General features: G+C 42.1%; 1 protein-coding gene across 2 annotated transcripts in view; it reads right to left on the minus strand.

Annotated features, from left to right (window-relative positions):
* Nucleotides 1-23,131, minus strand: part of NR5A1 (nuclear receptor subfamily 5 group A member 1) — a 130,854-nt gene that overhangs the window by 16,158 nt on the left and 91,565 nt on the right. For both annotated transcript variants that reach the window (XM_072123384.1, XM_072123383.1), the window contains exons 5-6: nt 21,075-21,194; nt 10,512-10,659 (exon numbers count right to left, since the gene is read on the minus strand). In XM_072123384.1, coding sequence (XP_071979485.1) covers nt 10,512-10,659; nt 21,075-21,194 — 268 coding nt within the window. The remainder of the gene's footprint in view (nt 1-10,511; nt 10,660-21,074; nt 21,195-23,131) is intronic.

Here is a 23,131-nt window from a genome sequence, read left to right on the forward strand (position 1 = left end):
GAACTCCGGCAGACCTCGGTGCACCAGCGACACATGCAGTAACTCGGACGCATGATGTGAATCGCGACGGATCCGAATCCTCATCGGACAACGCACCGCGGGATCGTGACGGGACCGGGTAAGTAAATCTGCCCCAATGCTTTCCAATTTAATGAGAAATGCTTTGCACAACAAGTTGGTACAGCGATGGATACTCATTTGTACCTTTTCTAAAATCTTTTTGGCTGTATTTGAGGAAAATTATATTTATACCTTCAGGAACCACTGCATTAAATACTTCATCAGGCACTATCATTCCTGATATGTGGGCAATGTTTTTATTGTTTGGATAGGTTGCGCTATGGATTTTGATGCATTCGTCATATATCTGAATATAAACAACTTGAATATGCGTTAGAATTTTTAATGTGTAGGTGACCATAAGTAATGTGAGTCTAGTAACAAGTAGTTACAGAAAATGTACTGCCACAATTCCATCTTACATTACAGGAACGTCGACCCTCTGCATACAAGGGAAGGAATCACGTACTGTCAACTTTTAAGATTATGCAGAATCGATAGCAAGACCAATATTTTTGTTAAACAAGCAAACGATTTAGAAACCCGTTCAGGGGCTGGATGTTATCCACCACAGATCGGGAGTATCTTCTGCCTCACGAGATGTTGCATAAACATAAGACTAAAGAGCAAGTGTTAGACTAAAGTAAAGACTGTCTGCTTTTACTATCAAATATAGCCCTCAAGAGAGAATTATTCAAACCACGATACTGATAAACTGGCATGTCTTGGCCACCGATTCCCAATTACAGGATGTTGTGGGTAATAAACTGTTGGTTAACAAAGTCCAAGAAAAAGCTAGTGTGTATAGGCAAAAATAAATATAGATTTTTATTGCTTATAATACAAAATACACAGAGATAGTGAGTGAGTGACCTGCTTTTTCTTGCCTTCTTTCTTGGACATTATATTCCTTGGTGCATTTCCATCAGAATGCACCACCTAACAGCTATTCTCATCACCTGAAGCTCCACAACACAATGATAGTGTGACAAAGGTGTAGATGACACAGTTGCCTGCAAACTTTTGTCTCCGCAACACAGCGTTAGGATGCCATGCATCAAAAATTCATAAAGACAATTAAAAGTGTCAAAACACACATCAAAGAACACACCAGTGGACCAAGATGAATCACAATGGTCCACATACAGCCACGAATGCAAAAGTATAAAGTCAATTCCCACAGACAAAGTAAACAATAATAAATTGTTACAATCGTACATACAAGCTAGTCCTAGAGAGCTATAATAATGAGTGGTATGAACATAACCACTCCTGCAGTAGTCCCTACAAAAAGTATCTATGAACCACTATGCCCAGAAACAAAAACATATTCATGTAAGATTTCGAGAACATTTAACCTCTATTAGAACTGGTCACTGGTCTCCGCGCCTAATTGACCATGTCATGAGGGACATACTGAGATGTTGGATTTCGTGGCATCGAAACAATCAACATGAACCCTGCAAGAAAGGACAGAAATATGGATTTCCTGAAGTGTGAAGCTAAGTGGACCCTACGGACAATAGCATTGGGTCCGATCGGTCTTAATGACCTAAATGAGCTTAACGTATTCCTCCTATAACTAACCCTTTGATTACCCGTTTACATGTATTTATGTATTTAAACTATCTTTTATGATTAGATCTTGTATTGCATTGTTTTTAATATCATGTGGTGTATGATGTAGGATTTGTTTAATGTTGTTATGGTTACAGAGCCGGAAAACGCATAAGACGGAGCTTCCAGTCCACTCAATGATGTCACTGAAATGGTCCGTCGCTCTGTGACGTGTCCAACACCTCTCTGTATTCTCCTTTGCCCTAAATGCAAGCAGTTATACATCATCGTTGAGTGCCCTTCTTTCTTCTCTTTGCCACATATGCTGAGCATGCATGTGCTTGTAATGGTAGAGAGGAGGCACACCAATCACATTGAGCATGTGCTACCCTATAGCTTTGCTCTAAAAACTTACAAAGGAGCACAAAAAAAAGCAAATCCTATAACTGCATCCATTGAAAAATAAGGTTGCTGATATTGGCGCTTTACTGCCAACAATTAATTGTAACCGAAACGGGTTAAAAGGCAAAAATTCTATTAATTGCATTGATATACACTGTAATCTCATAGAGACAATACCAAGAAATTCTCAGATATACTGACGACCATGTTATCAGCAATTGACTGACTAAGATAAAGGCTCTGCAACAGTTTATGGAAATGAAATCAGCATATTTCTGAGCAGAATTTATGTCCATGTCTCTTAAGAGCGGCTCTTAGTAGCCGAGGTCATCCAGAACACAAAGACTGGAAATGTGCTTCCAATGTGGTGGCGTCCAAGAACAGCTATTTGGCAATGGTGCTGCTGTTTTTTGGACCCCATCAACATCAATAACCTGGGAAGCCCTTCAATTTTTTTATATATTTTTATTTTATATACATATCTAATATATAAAGCTGAGTGTGTGTATGTATGTATGTCCGCTAAAGGAATCTGTACTGTCATGTTTACAGTCACCAAATGTTTCACAGCCGCTCTCTGTGACTCAGGGAACGTCATAGACTCGGTTTTGAGCTGAAATTTTCACTCCGCGCTTTCCAAAATCCACTTATTACCCACCATATACAGAAGCCATTGTCTGCTGCTGCGGCAGTTGGAAGCTGAGCTATGATTGGTTGTTGTTCTGCCACAGGTGATTAGTAGGAGCTCTGAGCTTTGATTGGTTACTATAGGCAATGAATATAAGATGCTTATGTGTGAGGTAAGATGGATAGAGACAGAGATGGGGGGGGGAAATTAGCATACATTTCTGAGGTAAAACTGTTCCAGTTGCCCATGGAAACCAATCAGAGATCAGCTGTTATTTTATAATCAGCTGTGGGAAAATGAAACTTGAGCTCTGATTGGTTGCCATGGCCAACTAGAGAAGTTTTGCTCGCAGACACTTTTCTGACAAAGTGACAGTCAGAGACACAGACAGTCACTGAAATGAGAGTCCCCGAGATAGACAGTCACTGGAATGAGAGTGCCTGAGACTGACAGTCACTGGCATGAGTGTCCGAGACAGACAGTCACTGGAATGAGAGTGCCCGAGAGATACAGTCACGGGAATGAGAGTGTCTGAGACAGTGTCAGTGACAGAGACAGTCTGAGACAGTCTATAGATACATATAAAATATTTTTTGCTAACCCATTCTATTTTGTTACAGCTAAGAGCAGTTATTTACCATCCTGGGCAACACCAGGAGCTACAGCTAGTTTATATATATATATATATATATATACACTCACCGGCCACTATTAGGTACACCATGCTAGTAACGGGTTGGACCCCCTTTTGCCTTCAGAACTGCCTCAATTATTCGTGGCATAGATTCAACAAGGTGCTGGAAGCATTCCTCAGAGATTTTGGTCCATATTGACATGATGGCATCACACAGTTGCCGCAGATTTGTCGGCTGCACATCCATGATGCGAATCTCCCGTTCCACCACATCCCAAAGATGCTCTATTGGATTGAGATCTGGTGACTGTGGAGGCCATTTGAGTGCAGTGAACTCATTGTCATGTTCAAGAAACCAGTCTGAGATGATTCCAGCTTTATGACATGGCGCATTATCCTGCTGAAAGTAGCCATCAGATGTTGGGTACATTGTGGTCATAAAGGGATGGACATGGTCAGCAACAATACTCAGGTAGGCTGTGGCGTTGCAACAATGCTCAATTGGTACCAAGGGGCCCAAAGAGTGCCAAGAAAATATTCCCCACACCATGACACCACCACCACCAGCCTGAACCGTTGATGCAAGGCAGGATGGATCCATGCTTTCATGTTGTTGACGCCAAATTCTGACCCTACCATCCGAATGTCGCAGCAGAAATCGAGACTCATCGGACCAGGCAACGTTTTTCCAATCTTCTACTGTCCAATTTCGATGAGCTTGTGCAAATTGTAGCCTCAGTTTCCTGTTCTTAGCTGAAAGGAGTGGCACCCGGTGTGGTCTTCTGCTGCTGTAGCCCATCTGCCTCAAAGTTCGACGTACTGTGCGTTCAGAGATGCTCTTCTGCCTACCTTGGTTGCAACGGGTGGCGATTTCAGTCACTGTTGCCTTTCTATCAGCTCGAACCAGTCTGCCCATTCTCCTCTGACCTCTGGCATCAACAAGGCATTTCCGCCCACAGAACTGCCGCTCACTGGATGTTTTTTCTTTTTCGGACCATTCTCTGTAAACCCTAGAGATGGTTGTGCGTGAAAATTCCTGTAGATCATCAGTTTCTGAAATACTCAGACCAGCCCTTCTGGCACCAACAACCATGCCACGTTCAAAGGTACTCAAATCACCTTTCTTCCCCATACTGATGCTCGGTTTGAACTGCAGGAGATTGTCTTGACCATGTCTACATGCCTAAATGCACTGAGTTGCCGCCATGTGATTGGCTGATTAGAAATTAAGTGTTAACGAGCAGTTGGACAGGTGTACCTAATAAAGTGGCCGGTGTATATATATATATATATATATATATATATATATATATATATATATATATATATATAATATTTATTCCCCACAAGATTCCCCACAGTGATGTCACAGTACAGGGATAATACACACAGTGATGTCACAGTACAGGGATAATGCACACAGTGATGTCACAGTACAGGGATAATACACACAGTGATGTCACAGTACAGGGATAATCTACACAGTGATGTCACAGTACAGGGATAATACACACAGTGATGTCACAGTACAGGGATAATACACACAGTGATGTCACAGTACAGGGATAATACACACAGTGATGTCACAGTACAGGGATAATACACACAGTGATGTCACAGTACAGGGATAATGCACACAGTGATGTCACAGTACAGGGATAATGCACACAGTGATGTCACATTACAGGGATAATACACACAGTGATGTCACAGTACAGGGATAGTCTACACAGTGATGTCACAGTACAGGGATAATACACACAGTGATGTCACAGTATAGGGATAATCTACACAGTGATGTCGCAGTACAGGGATAATACACACAGTGATGTCACAGTACAGGGATAATCTACACAATGATGTCATAGTACAGATAATACATATAGCGACGTCACAGTAGAGGAATAATACATAACGTGATGTCACAGATAAAACACACAGTGATGTTACAGTATGGAAATAATATACATAGTGATGTCACAGGGATAATACGCAGTGATATCTTGGTACAGAATAAAAATAACACAGTGATGTCACAGTAAGATATTCCCATCAATAGTACAGCACAGGAATTACACTAATAAACCATGAAATTGAAAATGAATGCATCTGGATCAATAGTAAAACTTAAGTATAATGTTGTATAATAACTTCCATTGCCATAACTGCTGCCTTTGGATGATGCGCCCCATAGCAATGGCTATGTGTCTACAGTGTGAGCTCCGCTATGATCGGAGAAAGTCATCGGAGGGGCCATACACAACCATATTGTCATGTAACAGGCAGGTCATTGAACACAATGGCTGAATGGCTACTAATTTCTGTAGTTGTATGGATATGCATTCTGAATAGAACGGTCAAGGCCCTTTTTAAGTTGCTGGTTTTATACAATGTAGATTTGTTTTGTTTTATTCTATTCTACATTGATGATGGGTAAAGCTATGGCCTTCACCTTCCATGTACATGAACATTTCAATGGTGTTTATATCTCTAGGGTTCTAGAGGCAGATTCTAAGCTTCCGGTAATTATTCCGCTGTCCATCTATCTTTTGTTTTGAATAATACATTTATATATCATGTAAAGCTGTACACCTTTTACTGCTATTTAAGCCATTTTGATAATGGTTTATTTTGATTTGCTAAACGTATTCTAAAAGATTCAGAATTTTTTTGGTAGAGACTGGGGAGGGGGAAGTATTTTAATTAAACACAGACTAGTTCTGCCCCTCAAAATTTACTGCTAGGGTTCCAGCACCCAACCCTCTATCACAGCGCCAGGATATCCAACTTGATATTCCTCCCAGTATGACATAACAAAATAATAGTCTTGTAGTTCTGATACCATTTCACGGCTAACTGAAATGAGGAGAAACAATCAAGATGCCTTAGGTCTCCGATGAAGAGTTGTAGAGTGCTTCAAAAGCTTGTCTTTCTCATTCCTTTTACTTGATTCCGGCATTGAACTAGAAGACTAGTTATTTTATGTTTCTTCTTCAATTAAAGATTGATCTGATGCAAAACACTTTCTTCGTAGTAGTAGTAAGTAGTAAGAAAACATCTGCTGAACCTCATTGAAGTTGAAATCCTTGACACTTAGTGATATTACATGGATATGTCACTCATACTGCTTGCCTTGAATACCCCTCAGAGGTGCCACTAATCTGAAGCCAGGGGTGGATAAAGAAATATTACAGCCCCTAGAAGTCTGGAGTCACTTCCTACATATGGGACTAGAATCCTCTTTTTAGAGAATGGGGATGTGTCCCTACTTCCTGTTTTCAAGCTATGGTTTCGGGACCTTTGAAGGACCTTCAACTGTCCTGAAATGCCTCTTGTGATCATGTGTATGAAGAGCAGGAATAGATGTATGAGCATTTCATGGTCGAAGGTCTTTCTCAGTATAAGATTTTGTGGGTGGTTTGGGTGGCCATGGGCCCCCTAGAAGTGTTGATCCCCAGGCTACTGCCACCTATACAGGCAGTCCCCGGGTTACGTACAAGATAAGTTCTGTAGGTTTGTTCTTAAGTTGAGTTTGTATGTAAGTCGGAACTCTATACTTTAATATTGTAACCCCTGTCAAACTTTTTTGGTCTCTGTGACAATTGGATTTTAAAAATGTTGGATTGTCATAGGAACCAGGATTAACAATAAATCTTAATTACAGACACATTTGATAACTGTTATAGCTGTTTATTGTAGCCTAAGACTAAAGTACAATTAAATTACCAAAATCCAGAGGTCCGTTTGTAAGTAGGGGTCATATGTAAGTCAGATGTTCTTAAGTAGGGGACCGCCTGTATTAGGATCACTACTGCCATCCGCTATACAGTGTATGGAGCGGAGCCTATATAGTACACTGTGCCCGTAAAATAGCTAATGTGCTGAGCTCTGAGACCGTCCCCTCTAATAGTGTATTACTGGTGTGAAGAATTAAGATTACAGCTCTGGAGTATTTTATAGGATGCATAAATTATTCATAGTATTTACAGTATCATGTAAATGTCTCCTCACAGATGAACACAAGGTTTCCGTAGAAACAAAAAGAACACAGGGAAATGTGAAAGGAATGGTGTTCCTGATCATCCACTTCAACCTAAATGATGTAATTAAGTCAGGAATTCAAGTGGAATAAGTTGATGCTGGTTTTTAATGAAGCTGTGAAAATTTTCCATCCTTTACCCTTATACCACTTGACCCGGACCATCTTTGTGTATTTTGTCTAAGAGACTACGAAAATGTGTGAAATAGTCTAAGCAGGATTGGTCAGAGACTCTGCGGCGATGAGAAATCTCTGGTTCCCGTGGAGGGACAGGCTTACTCGAACCCTTGTGACGTACATTCTGCAATCTATCTGCTGCGCTAATTCCGAGACGAGTATCAACAGCGATGTTGTGCCGACACCGTATCTGCGGTTCCCCTCTTTATCAGATTTGGACAGAGTGTTGCAAACATGGTCTATTTTGGAACAAACGTTCAGCTTTTGCTTCTGGGTCTCGCATACATAAACAATGCGCCACAAATACCGCAAGCAAATATTTACCTTAAAGGCACAGCTGTGCCAGAGATACATGTTACTATTCTGGCAGGCCGGTTTCAGGCCTCATGGAGATGTGAATGGTCAGACAACTTATCACTTGAAGGGCGCATTCATACGTTCCAATTTGATTCCGTTTATAAGCGCAGTGAAAGTGAACAGGGGTGCGCCACGGCTAGATTGCATATGCGTTTTTATAGAAACGTATGTGATCCATAACCAGACCCTTGCGTTTCTTGTATTTAAACAAGACACTGGTTACCGATTACATGGGTTCCATAGAACCGGATATGCAATTGGGCTGTGGTGTGAGCTCTCATTTCACTTCTAAATGGAATGAATCCAATTCGTGTCTGTCCCACCACTGGAGGGTCCACTGATCATGATAATTATGATCTCATACCCATGAATGGAGCAATGTCTGAACATGCATTCTGCCTGCCTTGACCTTGGTTTGCTTTTGACCATTGTCAAGTCTGATCCCTAGTGCTTTGCACATCTCTTGACCTTCCCAGGTCAGCTACCACTTATTATTATCTACTCCAAAAGGGAACGCCCTGGTTCCCCTGTTGCGGTAGTCTACATTCCTGTGCAGGGGGTAAAGGGTTAATACTAATGTGTCATCTGGTTGTTCCTATTTTCCCTGAGCCACACTGGTTAGGTGGCTGCAAAACACTTTGCTCTTTCGGCCTCAAGCACAAATATTGTTTTTGTAAATGTATGTCCCCATGGTGCAAACACACGGCCATGGTTTACAATGACCCATGTATAAGCCAACTGCCTGGGCCACAAATTCTCGAACTGGTCCTAGGTATGTAGCTCTGGCCGTCTTTTCTACAGTCATGGATGCGTAAGTGGACCTCACACGTAGATGACACAGAGGCCGCAAACAATGAACGCAGATCCATTGTTTAGGGCATGTTGAAACATAGGGTAGCCTTACCTGGAGTCCTAATATGCTTTACAGCTACTGGATTGTTATATAGAACAATCTACTAAAATGTCTAAAGCTCTAAATAAATGTAGTGCCATCCAGGTCAATATTCTGCTGCTTCCGTGCTTAATGCATCTAAAACTCATCACGAGAAACCAGGGGCACTTACTTATAGATCCAAGCAAATTACTACCACTATCCATGGCCCCTCAGACTCATTAGCATAATTTTAAAGGAAGGAGACCACGGATAACAAATATAAGAAGATTGTCACAGTCACGGTGCCTGGATCTATGAGTAATGTCCCTCGTGTATCATGATGGATTTTGATGGTAGATTTCCTTTAACTTATTTATGTTGGGGCAGGGGATTTGGGAGTTCTTGCTTTTTGATTTTTTTTAAATTTCTATCCAATACACAGATTAAAACCTTTTCATTCAATTTCTAAAACTACATCCCCCGAATTTTAAAACAACTGCTTCATGAGAAGCTTTTTTTATTTTTTAAAATTATTTACGTTGTTTTCAAGTTTGAGATAAAATTTACAAGTTACTAAATGAACTTTTAGTGAGTGAGCCATCACACGCCGTCTGTAGACTCAGTTTAGACTGCACGTTGTAATCAGCTCCCTGTCCTCCCACAACACTGCGGTGATAAATCCGGAGAGATACAGCTCTGTAATATTTTTTTGCTCTTTTGCTCAGAAAGCTGCTTTAATTGAAGCGGATCACGTTTGGAGTCCTCAGGCCAAGTTCACATCTGCATAGGAGGCTCCAGTGCAGATTCTGCTTAAATTTACTAAAAACAGTGCAAACTGCACTAAATGCAGTTTGCCTGTGTAGTGTGTAGAGGGCGCCAGATTCTGGATTTCTGGTGCACGTTCTTCATGAATCTGGAGCTCTTTAACAGGGGACATGCGACACAATTCTGCCGGACTTTGCATGTTAAAACCGGCATATAGTCCACTCCTTAATTTATGTCGTATGAACACTCCTTAATTTATGTCGTATGATGTCTAGTGCAGCCGTGCCACAAAAGTGTCTCATGCGACACAAATGTGGCGCTGGCACTTATTAAATACCTGTGCAAGAAGTTTGCACTATAAAGAAAATGCCAACAGAAAACTGGCCCTTAGTTAATGTGCCCCAAAGGGTTCACTTACTTGTAAATTTTTGCTCAATGTTCTCAATAAATCACGTGAGCAATGCAATGCTTGCATCTTACTAGTTTAGTTAGATTGTTTTAGTTTATCATTATGATGGATTGATAACAATCCGTTAAAATGACATTTTATTGGTAGTCAATTTTGCAATCCAGGGAATTCTATAGGATTCACTTACTTTTTCATGAAATATCAACAAGACAAAATCCTACTGTGTAGAATGCCTAAAAACAATCTGATCATGTGATGGACCATTTCTTCTGGTCTAGCTCATGATGGGTTTTCTTGACACTACCTGCAGCTGGTGGACTTTGGCTACACGACAGGCTAGTCAGGTATTTAACCATATCTGTGGTTGTCTTCCTTTAGAGCTACCATGTCATGCAACAATGTTCATGACCAATCCTTGGAATGATTCCAGGCTGAGAAGTAACTTGCACCATCTGGAACCCAACGCAAACTTTGAACCAGAGACCTCGCTAAGTAAGCTTCATATTGGTATCATCTTTCTATTCTAGTTGACCAATACTGAAGAAACACATTGATCATATCCAGAATACATTCTACTTCCAAGATCTAAAAATATTCCACAGAACTCACCAAGGCTGAAGAGTATAAGAAATTTGAGGCACACAAACTCCTGTCTGTCCACCTGCAAGGAATGTAGAAGAATGACCAGCTCCTGGGCTCTGAGGACCAAGTTGTTCAAGGTAGAACCGGCTTGGGCTGCGATTGTTGACATTTCAATCTGAAAGAGAAATCAACAGATGATATGATTAATTACAGCTCCATGCAACCTACTAGTATTTATTGTTTAATTGTTTAATGTTACAAAAACATTCTGGCCTCTAGAAACAGAATCATCCATAGTCACAAGTATTATCTGGGGCAGCATGGTGGCTTAGTGGTTAGCATTACAGCCTTGCAGTGCTGGGGTCCTGGGTTCAAGTCCCAGGGTCAACATCTGCAAAGAGTTTGTTCTCTCCTTGTTTGCATGGGTTTCCACCAGGTCCTCTAGTTTCCTCCCACAGTCCAAAACATACTGGTAGGTTGATTAGATTGAGAGCTCCATTGGGGGCAGGGATCAATTTGGCAAGCTCTGTGCAGCGCTGTATAATCTGTGTGCGCTATATAAATAAAGGAATTATTATTATTTACTATAAATTATTATTTTCTTGAAAGGAACCTGTCAACATATTTACCCCATTAATTTACCAGCCTCTTCAGACAGGCCATGAATGTCCTTTTTAAAATTCCCTCTTTTTAGGTGAAAATAAAAATCTCTTCCAAAGTCATGTAAAAAAATAAGCAGTTGAGTAAATTTCAGAGGCTTCAAGAGGAGTGTCACTTCATACACCTCTATCTTTAGTTCTGTAACACCTACTAACATTGTCTGGTGTCATTTTCGTTTCTTGCGTTTCTGTTTTTAACTCCCCGTCTTTAAATAAAACCATAACTTTTTTTATTTTTCTGTGTACAGAGCTGTATGAAGACTTGTTTTCTGCCTAACAAATTGTACTTCCTGGTAACAGTATTGTGTATTCCATGCTGTATACTGGAAAGCAGGAAAAAGATTCCACATGCAGTCAAATTGCCATTTTCTATTGGGTCCTGTTTTTACGGCTTTAATTGTGTGCCCAAAATGACACCTGCCCTTTATTCTTTGCGTCAGTGTGATCCCGAAGACACCACATATACATTTTATTACTTCAAATCTTTGGTACAAAAAAATGATTTGTTTTGCTATTTTCTCACAATAATAACTTTTTCATCATTTTTGTGTATGGACCTGTGCCAGATGAGCGAACATTGTCATTGCTGCCATTTTCAGGAGTGTAGGACTTTTGGATCACTGTTTATTACATTTTTTATGTGTTGCAAAAGTGGCGTCATTTGGGAGCTATTTTCCATTACGGTTCTTAAATTTCGGTAGCTGGAGACTTTTGGGACACGGCAATACCTGACATGTTTATGATTTTATGGGGCTTATTTACTAAGGGTCCGCGACCGCATTTTCGTTGTTTTTTCTGGCGTTTTCAGGATTTGCGCTGCTGGGACAGGTATTTAACTGGAGAATGTGATCGGATTGTGGGCGGGTCGTCGGACGATCCGACTGATTTGGACTGAGCGCGGGATTTAACTTTCAAATTGTGTCGCATGATCAAGCACTTACATGCACCAGGAGGAAGAAGGTGAACTCTGTCGGATGATCTTGGTGAATTGCAGCACAGTACATTCCGGTCAGACAATGCACTTTCGGAGAACTCTGTGGACCAGGTAAGTAAATGTGCCCCTATATGTTTATTTGTTTTCTAAGAAAATGGGGGTGATTACAATTTTTAGGTTTTTTTATTTTATCATAGTATCATAGTTTATACTTTATCAAGTTCAACCAAGGAAGGGATAGGATGAAAAGTTTTTTTTTTTACTTTTTTTTCTGTTGTATTTGCAGGCCCCCAGGGTATTTTAACTTTACAGATAGTGGGAAAAAGTGCAGTATTTTTATCTTCTCTCTAGGAATTTGCAGATGGTTGGCACGCTGTGCATTAGACTTGTGTGTTTTGTGATGTAAAGGACATCTAACATCAGATTACTGATGGTAAAATGTCCACACATGCCTGCTCCTTACCTAGGGGTGGACAGCACTATTTTTCGTTAACTCCAGCACATTGTTATTCCCAAGAAAAGAAGTTTATAAAAAATATGTAAAGGAGCCTGAGGTTCTCACCCCCACCTACTCTATATTTACCCCATGTTCCCATCTATTTATCGCAGATAGTCGTAATGTGTACAAATCTTGCGCATGCGCAAGAAGTCAATCTTTGCACAGTCACACTAGTATGACCGACCGTCTGCGATAAGCCAGCGGGAACAAGGGCTGAATATAGGGTAGGTGCATATTTTAGGAGACTGCGGAGAGCCTCAGGCTCCTTTATATATTTTTATAAACTTCGTTTTTTTGGGAATAACAATGTTCTTGAGTTAAGGAAAAACAGTGCTGCCTACCCGTAAAGGTAAGGAGCAGGACTATGAGGATAGTCTACTATCAGTAATCTGGTGATAGATGTTTATGCTTTACTGAAAGCATTTCATACTAAATAAGTAATACAAAAGTTTGCACTTTGGTCACCAGCAGGCACTCTAAAGATATACATATAACTTCCAGCGGGTACTTGCCTTCCCATATACTATACAGCTGTATTTCAGTATACATGATTTTGCTGGTGACACACTGGCACACTGTAACAGATCTCCAGAAATGAAAAGTCCTGGAGTCTAACATAGATTCCAGGTTGTCAAATCAAACCAATTATAACTTCACGGGGGGCAATGATCTGCCCATGCGCCAACAGGAATTAAGTGCCACCAGCGTCTTTGCCACAACTTTTATCGGGTTAACAGCCACGATGGTTCCCGCATAATGCAGCAAACACCCGCTGTGTATGTGAGCCCTCTTCATACACCTGCAACCACATCAGGCTTGTGGTTCAATGACCTACAGGACCAGAGTTACAGGGAGCTATAGACATGGTCGGAAATTCAAGCTGCCGATCAAAATCCAATTCCCACTTTTTTTCAACTGTAAGTCTCTCTGAGATTCTTATATTTAATATGACACTAAAGTATGTTGCTAGACACTACAGATCCGAAGATAGGGACATCTGAATTCATCCACCCTTTGCAGCCTCCAAATATGACTCATTTTAGGCAAAATATGACTCTTCTCTGCTCATTTGCATATGACTGGAGGAGATTTTTCTTTTTTTGTTATAGGTAAACGGGTGAGATTTCACATGAAATTGGGAATTCTAAAAAGGACATTATATACCTTACCTGTGGGGGCTGGTAGTTTAATGGGGGGAAATTTAAAGTACAGAAGACAAATGTCTTTAGACAATTCCCATATTTCCACCAACACCCATTCATTGCCTCATGTATTTTATTTTTCTTCTTCCAGTGCTATATAGATGTGCTGAAAGTTATATGTATATCTTCAAAGTGTCTGCCGGTGACAAAAGTGCAAACTGTCTATTACTTGTTTTGCATGAAATGCTTTCATTAAATCACAAAACACACAAGTCCAATGCACAGCGTGCCAACCATCTGCAGATTCCTGGGAAAAGAGACAAATACTACACTTTTTCCCAGCATCTGTAAGAAAGTTAAGCACAGTTTTAGTGTAAGGAACTTCATATTGTATGGCAAGGACTTACTAAAATTTATATTATATGGGAGGGAACTAAAGGACATTGGGGGTCATTTACTAAGGGCCCGATTCGCGTTTTCCCGACGTGTTACCCGAATATTTCCGATTTGCGTCGATTTTTCCCTGTATTGCCCCGGGATTTTGGCGCACGAGATCGGATTTTGGCGCATCGGCGCCGGCATGCATGCAACGGGGGCGTGGCCGAACGAAAACCCGACGGATTCGGAAAAACCGCCGCATTTTTTTTTAAAAATGTGTCGCGAAAATTGCCTGTTTTTATTCTATTCTTCACTTTACAGATGTGCGCGCGTATCTCCGAACCTATCGGAAGACACGAGCGCACATCTGCAAAGTGAAGAATAGAATTAAAACATTAAAAACAGTGAATACAGGACCATTTAAGTGCAGAACACATTGAAAGAACACTATTCTTCACATTCCAGATGTTCATGCACATCTCCTAACTTAGCGGAAGACACGCGCGAACACCTGCAAAGTGAAGAATAGTGTTATTTCAATGTGTTCTTACAAGTAAAACATCTGTAAACATGTGTAATGTGTTATTCTGCACTGTTCTTTTAATGTGTTCTTTCAGTGAAAAAATGCTCAAGTCTCCCATTGACTTTAATGGGGTTCATTATTCGAGACGAGCACTTGAGCATCTGGAAAAGTTCGTATCGAATAACGAGGGATTATCCCAGTTGAACCAGGTTGCAATACCGGATACAACCCATAGGCAACGCTCTGAGGGGGGAGAGGGGAGGACAAACCTTGCTCTGCTGTGTCTGAACCTCTGAACACATTTACTTGCTTAAATATTAGACATTTATCCTGTCTTACAACTATAGATGACATCTCTGGAAGACAGATCTCAGCGAGTGCTTTTTAGTTGGGTTAGAGGTGACTTTTTATACTAGTACGTAGTAAACATTTTAGCGTTCCTGTACATCTGTAAGCTTAATGTCATGAGCTGCTCAATCATAAAATTGTGCCTTCATGTCTACCTTTCTATACTGTGCTTTCAACAACATTGTAGAGTACATTGAGTGCCGGAGCTAAGACTGTCTACTCTACAATAAGTGATTCAAGAAGTAGAAAAATATATTTTTTTTTACTGTGGGATTGTAGTAAAAACTAACTCAACATTTAGAATCAAAGATGGGGACATCTGAATTCATACACCCCCTGCAGCCTCCAAACTTGACTCATTTCAGGAAAAATAAGACTCTTTGCTACTAATTTGCATATGACTTGAGGAGATTTTTTTAATATATGTAAACTGGTGAGATTTTACATGAAATTCTAGAAAGGATATTTCTGAGGGAATTGTAGAAAGGATATTTTATACCTTACCTGAGGGGGCTGGTAGTTTCATGGAGAAAAATTTGAAGTACAGAAATCAAATGTTAATAGACAATTTCCATATTTTTACTAACACCCATTCATTGCCTCTTGTATTTTATTTCTCTTCTTCCAGTGTATTTTCTGCATTATATATACAATGAGAAACTGTAGATATGTAATTATCCTTCGGTTAGGAACAAGGGCTTTAATAGTCTGCCCTGGCACTTGCACTTATACCTGCAATAATGCTGTGCAAGTGTGGACCAGGAAGCAATCTGTCCGCTGATTTCTGCTGCCTTAGCTGAGAACAGCTTTGTGCTATATAAACCTTCTGAGCATTTTTTCTTAGAAAAAGCAGAAGAAACAGGACAGCTGGGAAAGACTAAAGGAGTCCTCTTTATCCTCCCCACATGAAGTGATTGATAGCTCACCCTCCAATAGTGTGTATACAGGCGGTCCCCTACTTAAGAACACCTGACTTACATACGACCCCTAGTTACAAACGGACCTCCGGATTTTGGTAATTTGCTGTACTTTAGTTCTAGGCTACAATTAACAGCTATAACAATTATCACAGGTGTCTGTAATTAATATTTATTGTTAATCCTGGTTCTTATGAAAACCCAACATTTTTAAAATCCAATTGTCACAGAGACCAAAAAATTTTGCCTGGGGTTCCAATAATAAAATATACAGTTCCGACTTACATACAAACTCAACTTAAGAACAAACCTACAGAACCTATCTTGTATGTAACCTGGGGACTGCCTGTACACTTAATGAATACATAAAGTTGTCAATCACTGCATGTGGGCATGGTAGACACAACTCATAGGTTACAAATGCTCCCACTCAGTGACTCAGTGATTGACCTCTGTGTACACACACTGATACATGGAGAGCTGTCAATCACTGTGTGTGGGCGGGGTCAGCAGGACTCTCACTGTCTCCCCTAGGAGTCCTGCTTAGTGACTGACCTCTGTGTACACACACTGATACATGGAGAGCTGTCAATTACTGTGTGTGGGCGGGGTCAGCAGGACTCTCACTGTCTCTCCTAGGAGTCCTGCTTAGTGACTAACCTCTGAGTACACACACTGATACATGGAGAGCTGCCAGTCACTGTGTGTGGGCGGGGTCAGCAGGACTCTCACTGTCTCTCCTAGGAGTCCTGCTTAGTGACTGACCTCTGTATACACACACTGATACATGGAGAGCTGTCAATCACTGTTTGTGGGCGGGGTCAGCAGGATTCTCACTGTCTCTCCTAGGAGTCCTGCTTAGTGACTGACCTCTGTGTACACACATTGATACATGGAGAGCTGCCAGTCACTGTGTGTGGGCGGGGTCAGCAGGACTCTCACTGCCTCTCCTAGGAGTCCTGCTTAGTGACTGACCTCTGTGTACACACACTGATACATGGAGAGCTGTCAGTCACTGTGTATGGGCAGGGTCAGCAGGACTCTCACTGTCTCTCCTAGGAGTCCTGCTCAGTGACTGACCTCTGTGTACACACACTGATACATGGAGAGCTGTCAGTCACTGTGTGTGGGCGGGGTCAGCAGGACTCTCACTGTCTCTCCTAGGAGTCCTGCTTAGTGACTGACCTCTGTGTACACACACTGATACATGGAGAGCTGCCAGTCACTGTGTGTGGGCGGGGTCAGCAGGACTCTCACTGTCTCTCCTAGGAGTCCTGCTTAGTGACTAACCTCTGTGTACACACACTGATACATGTAGAGCTGTCAATCACTGTGTGTGGGCGGGGTCAGCAGGACTCTCACTATCTCTCCTAGGAGTCCTGCTTAGTGACTGACCTCTGTACACACACTGATACATGGAGAGCTGTCAATCACTGTGTGTGGGCAGGGTCAGCAGGACTCTCACTGTCTCTCCTAGGAGTCCTGCTTAGTGACTGACCTCTGTGTACACACACTGATACATGGAGAGCTGTCAATCACTGTGTGTGGGCAGGGTCAGCAGGACTCTCACTGTCTCTCCTAGGAGTCCTCCTTAGTGACTGACCTCTGTGTACACACACTGATACATGGAGAGCTGTCAATCACTGTGTGTGGGTGGGGTCAGCAGGACTCTCACTGTCTCTCCTAGGAGTCCTCCTTAGTGACTGACCTCTGTGTACACACACTGATACATGGAGAGCTGTCAATCACTGTGTGTGGGCAGGGTCAGCAGGACTCTCACTGTCTCTCCTAGGATCCTGCTTAGTGACTGACCTCTGTGTACACACACAGATACATGGAGAGCTGTCAATCACTGTGTGTGGGCGGGGTCAGCAGGACTCTCACTGTCTCTCCTAGGATCCTGCATAGTGACTGACCTCTGTGTACACACACTGATACATGGAGAGCTGTCAATCACTGTGTGTGGGCGGGGTCAGCAGGACTCTCACTGTCTCTCCTAGGAGTCCTCCTTAGTGACTGACCTCTGTGTACACACACTGATACATGGAGAGCTGTCAGACACTGTGTGTGGGTGGGGTCAGCAGGACTCTCACTGTCTCTCCTAGGATCCTGCTTAGTGACTGACCTCTGTGTACACACACTGATACATGGAGAGCTGTCAATCACTGTGTGTGGGCGGGGTCAGCAGGACTCTCACTGTCTCTCCTAGGATCCTGCTTAGTGACTGACCTCTGTGTACACACACTGATACATGGAGAGCTGTCAGTCACTGTGTGTGGGAGGGGTCAGCAGGACTCTCACTGTCTCTCCTAGGAGTCCTGCTTAGTGACTGACCTCTGTGTACACACACTGCTACATGGAGAGCTGCCAGTCACTGTGTGTAGGCAGGGTCAGCAGGACTCTCACTGTCTCTCCTAGGAGTCCTGCTTAGTGACTGACCTCTGTGTACACACACTGATACATGGAGATCTGTCAATCACTGTGTGTGGGCGGGGTCAGCAGGACTCTCACTGTCTCTCCTAGGAGTCCTGCTTAGTGACGGACCTCTGTGTACACACACAGATACATGGAGAGCTGTCAATCACTGTGTGTGGGCGTGGTCAGCAGGACTCTCACTGTCTCTCCTAGGAATCTGAATTAATCTGCTTTTCTTTCAGAAATCCTTCTCCAAGTAATATTAACCAATATATATCATATCCTGCATTCAAACAACAGCAGAAACCGTGCCACATATTTTAATTTATATCTTTTTACATGTATTTTTATTTTATATATATACATGTGTTTTACAATCATGCCTTTTGGTTACAGAACCTCAATATCACAATATAACATTAACCCTGTGGTACCCAGGTAGAATCGTTGATAAAGCTGGTAGGTAAATATACTTAGGAATATGAATTTTCAGAATAGTCTTGTTTTTCTGGACACCTATTTACATCAGATAACTTCAATATTTACTACCACATTACACCAGATACAATACACTAGATTGGCAGTATAAGTGGTGGTGTGTGAAAGTACCAGCATGTCAGCGCATGCGCAGTGGGCATTGAGAATCGGGTAAACTATGGCTCCTCTCATGATGTCAGCTGATCTCCGCCACACTACCTAATGAATTACCTATATGTGGGAAGTGGCCGCTAGTTACCTACTACTCTCAGCAGCTTGTTCTCACAGCTCTTTCTGTAAATACAAATGGGGGATGTGTCTCTTCTCTTGAGAAATATGCTGCTCCTGGACACACCGTGCCCTATTGAGTGCTGGTGAAAGCCCTGACAAAGCCCTCCCTGCCTGTGTTTGTAGATATGTTGTATCTCTCTGCAAGATCATTGTTTAAGCCTTTCATGCAGCAACAATCCTGGAAACCACAGAAAAACGTAAACTAAACAAGTAGCATCTGCCTAGACCAGGGATGTACATCCCCAGCATGCACTAAAATCGGGGTAGTAAGGCATCTATAGACCCCCTCATGTACATGCTTCGAACATGATCACACCGGAGAGTAAGACATTAGTGGCAGGTCTTGCCAGAATATTTTTGTGTTTCTGATTCTGTCACAGATGAACTGTGGATTTTATCCCACGTTAAAACATATATTTTTCGGAATATTAGATGATTCTTTTCATATTACTATTCATATTAAATAAAAGGTACTGTATCATGCAATTTCCATTGTGGCCACTGGACCTAATAGTATGTCTCTGACCCATCATTACATCACTACTGACAATAGATGATGTCATAGCTTACCTCCTCCCCCTCCCTGTACAATGACCTCTATATAGATAACACTGACCCATCATTACATCACTACTGACAATAGATGATGTCACAGCTTATCTCCTCCCCCTCCCTGTACAATGACTTCTATATAGATAACACTGACCCATCATTACATCACTACTGACAATAGATGATGTCACAGCTTATCTCCTCCTCCTCCCTGTACAATGACCTCTATATAGATAACACTGACCCATCATTACATCACTACTGACAATAGATGATGTCACAGCTTATCTCCTCCCCCTCCCTGTACAATGACCTCTATATAGATAACACTGACCCATCATTACATCACCACTGACAATAGATGATGTCACAGCTTATCTCCTTCTCCCTGTACAATGACCTCTATATAGATAATACTGACCCATCATTACATCACTACTGACAATAGATGTTGTCACGGCTTATCTCCTCCCCCTCCCTGTACAATGACTTCTATATAGATAACACTGACCCATCATTACATCACCACTGACAATAGATGATGTCACAGCTTATCTCCTCCCCCTCCCTGTACAATGTCCTCTATATAGATAACACCGACCCATCATTACATCACTACTGACAATAGATGATGTCACAGCTTATCTCCTCCCCCTCCCTGTACAATGTCCTCTATATAGATAACACTGACCCATCATTACATCACTACTGACAATAGATGATGTCACAGCTTATCTCCTTCTCCCTGTACAATGACCTCTATATAGATACCACTGACCCATCATTACATCACTACTGACAATAGATGATGTCACAGCTTATCTCCTCCCCCTCCCTGTACAATGACTTCTATATAGATAACACTGACCCATCATTACATCACTACTGACAATAGATGATGTCACAGCTTATCTCCTCCCCCTCCCTGTACAATGACCTTTATATAGATAAACCTCACCCATCATTACATCACTACTAACAATAGATGATACCACTGACCCATCATTACATCACTACTGACAACAGATGATGTCACAGCTTATCTCCTCCCCCTCCCTGTACAATAACTTCTATATAGATAACACTGACCCATCATTACATCACTACTGACAATAGATGATGTCACAGCTTATCTCCTCCCCCTCCCCTAACAATCCACAGTGAAATTAGCTCTGCTGCAATTCTGTGCTGCGATGTTCCTCTATTACTCTTGGAAATATGATGCATGCCTTCCATACCCTGACATCTGCCATATATTTAGATACCTATACACTGTGCAAGGATACACCCTATACAGAGACAGTATTGTCCAATTGTCAAATTACTTATGTAGTACAGGATGAATACCCGAGGAACAACGAGGCATTTGTTTGTATAGGACACCATCGGTAGTACAATCTAATGGACAATAGTGGGTACATGTGATAGCAGGAATAGAGATATCTTCTAGTTTACCTCCTGTCCAGTCACCAGTAAGATGCTGTTCTCTTTGCTGTGCTGCATTTGCCTGTAGATGTGGTCAAACACTAGTAGTTCACTCCAGCAATTCTGCAGCAAAATCATCTGATCACTGACCTAGAAAACAAATATTATGTCATCAGAAATCACACAAAATTTCATAGACGATAATTGTAATATAGTGAGATCGAAAACAGGAAAAGGGCTTAGTCCCTAAGGGTTGTCACCTTCCAGGACCTTTGATAACTAGGATTATTATGGAGAATTGTTATGTCAGTTTCTGTTTTATATCCTTATTTATTGATGTTAACATCATTTTCAGTAAAATTAATAACTAATCATATTACGGCAGATTAACTAACCCTGGCTAGAAGTGATTTATAGTAAATGCATAGTGCATGGGATCTATGCAAATTCACCCATTCAAACATATACGGGTATGATGTAGGCTAATGCCCCCTCTGTCCTGGTCGATTCATCAAGAGGCCTATCCATTGGGAGGCCGTTCCCCTGGTCCAACCTGGCGTAGTTTTGTGTAAAAACCTGAGAACAAACCAGAGAACAGTGCTCATAATACAGACTGCTTTGGTTTTGATAAATGTGGCCCATTGGGGACACATTGTGGCTCATTTACTAAGGTCCCTGCGGACCGCACTTTCGTCGAACATCCTGACAATTTTCCTTTTGTGCCACTGGAACAGGGATTTAAAAGGGGTTTTTGGCACACCCAATCGGATTTTGGCGACACAAATTGGGGGCGGGCCGTTGGGCGATCCGCCGAATTTGGACAAACCGCCGGATTTAACTTCAAAATTGTGTCGCAAGCCAAGCACTTACATACACCAGGAAGAAGAAGGTGGACTCCGGAGGACCTGATCAGGGAAGCAACACATGCAGGATATCAGGCGCACGGTCTGCATGAATCGCGGCATACTTCATCCCCGTTGTACAGTCCGGATCGGGGATCGTGCAGGGACCATGTAAGTAAATGTGCCCCATTTACTTACAGGGTCACCGGAGTTCACAGAAAGTGTATTGTCCAACGATAATGCACTGTGCTGCGATTCACCAAGATCATGCGCCCGATATCCTGCATGTGTCGCTTCCCCGCTCAGGTCCGACAGAGTTCACCTTCTTCTTCCCGGTGCACGTAAGTGCATGTCTTGCGACACAATTTGAAAGTTATTGCATGGAAGCCGGCACAGTTGCGCCAAAAAAAGGATCTTGTGAACCACAATCCCAGCACAGACACTGGTGATATAAGATAATTTGGGGTTTTTAACTACCTAGATGCCTTGGTCAATAGTGATTGTATCATAATTTATGCCTGCTGGAGACCTTACATAACCACATCCTTATGGGACATGGGGAAGCACCAGTGTGTTTCTTAGGCCACTGCTAACCCAATAGGGCAGATTTACTTACCCGGTCCGTTCGCGATCCAGCGGTGCGTTCTCTGCGCTGGATTCGGGTCTGGCCGGGATTTAATAAGGTAGTTCCTCCGCCGTCCACCAGGTGGCGCTGCTGCGCTGAAAAGCATCTAAACGCGCTGGAGTTCACCGGCTCGGGCTAAGTGAAGGTAAGCGCGTCCCAAGCGACACATTTTCCGTTCTTAAATGCGGCGGTTTTTCCGAATACGTCGGGTTTTCGATCGGCCACGCCCCCCGATTTCCGTCGCGCGCATGCCGGCGCCGATGCGCCACAATCCGATCGCGTGCGCCAAAATCCCGGGGCAATTCAGGTACAATCGGCGCAAATCGGAAATATTCGGGTAACACGTCGGGAAAACGCGAATCGGGCCCTTAGTAAATGACCCCCAATGTCTGTAGCTAAAACAAATAATTGAACCTTTTTTTTACAAAGAAAAATCTTACATTTCGCTTAGAAATCTGCAGCAAAACCTAAGTGTATGATTGTAGCCCTAACCTGTTGGTCTAGGTGAGCAGCACCCACATCCCAGACAACCTCCAAGGCCACCCAGGAGTGTTTCTGCCTGCTTTCCACAACTTCTATTGCCATTGTATGATTCCAATTCATTGTTATTTAGCTAACTT

This window comes from Engystomops pustulosus, chromosome 9, assembly GCF_040894005.1.
Source record: "Engystomops pustulosus chromosome 9, aEngPut4.maternal, whole genome shotgun sequence".
NCBI classification, from domain to species: Eukaryota; Metazoa; Chordata; class Amphibia; order Anura; family Leptodactylidae; genus Engystomops; species Engystomops pustulosus.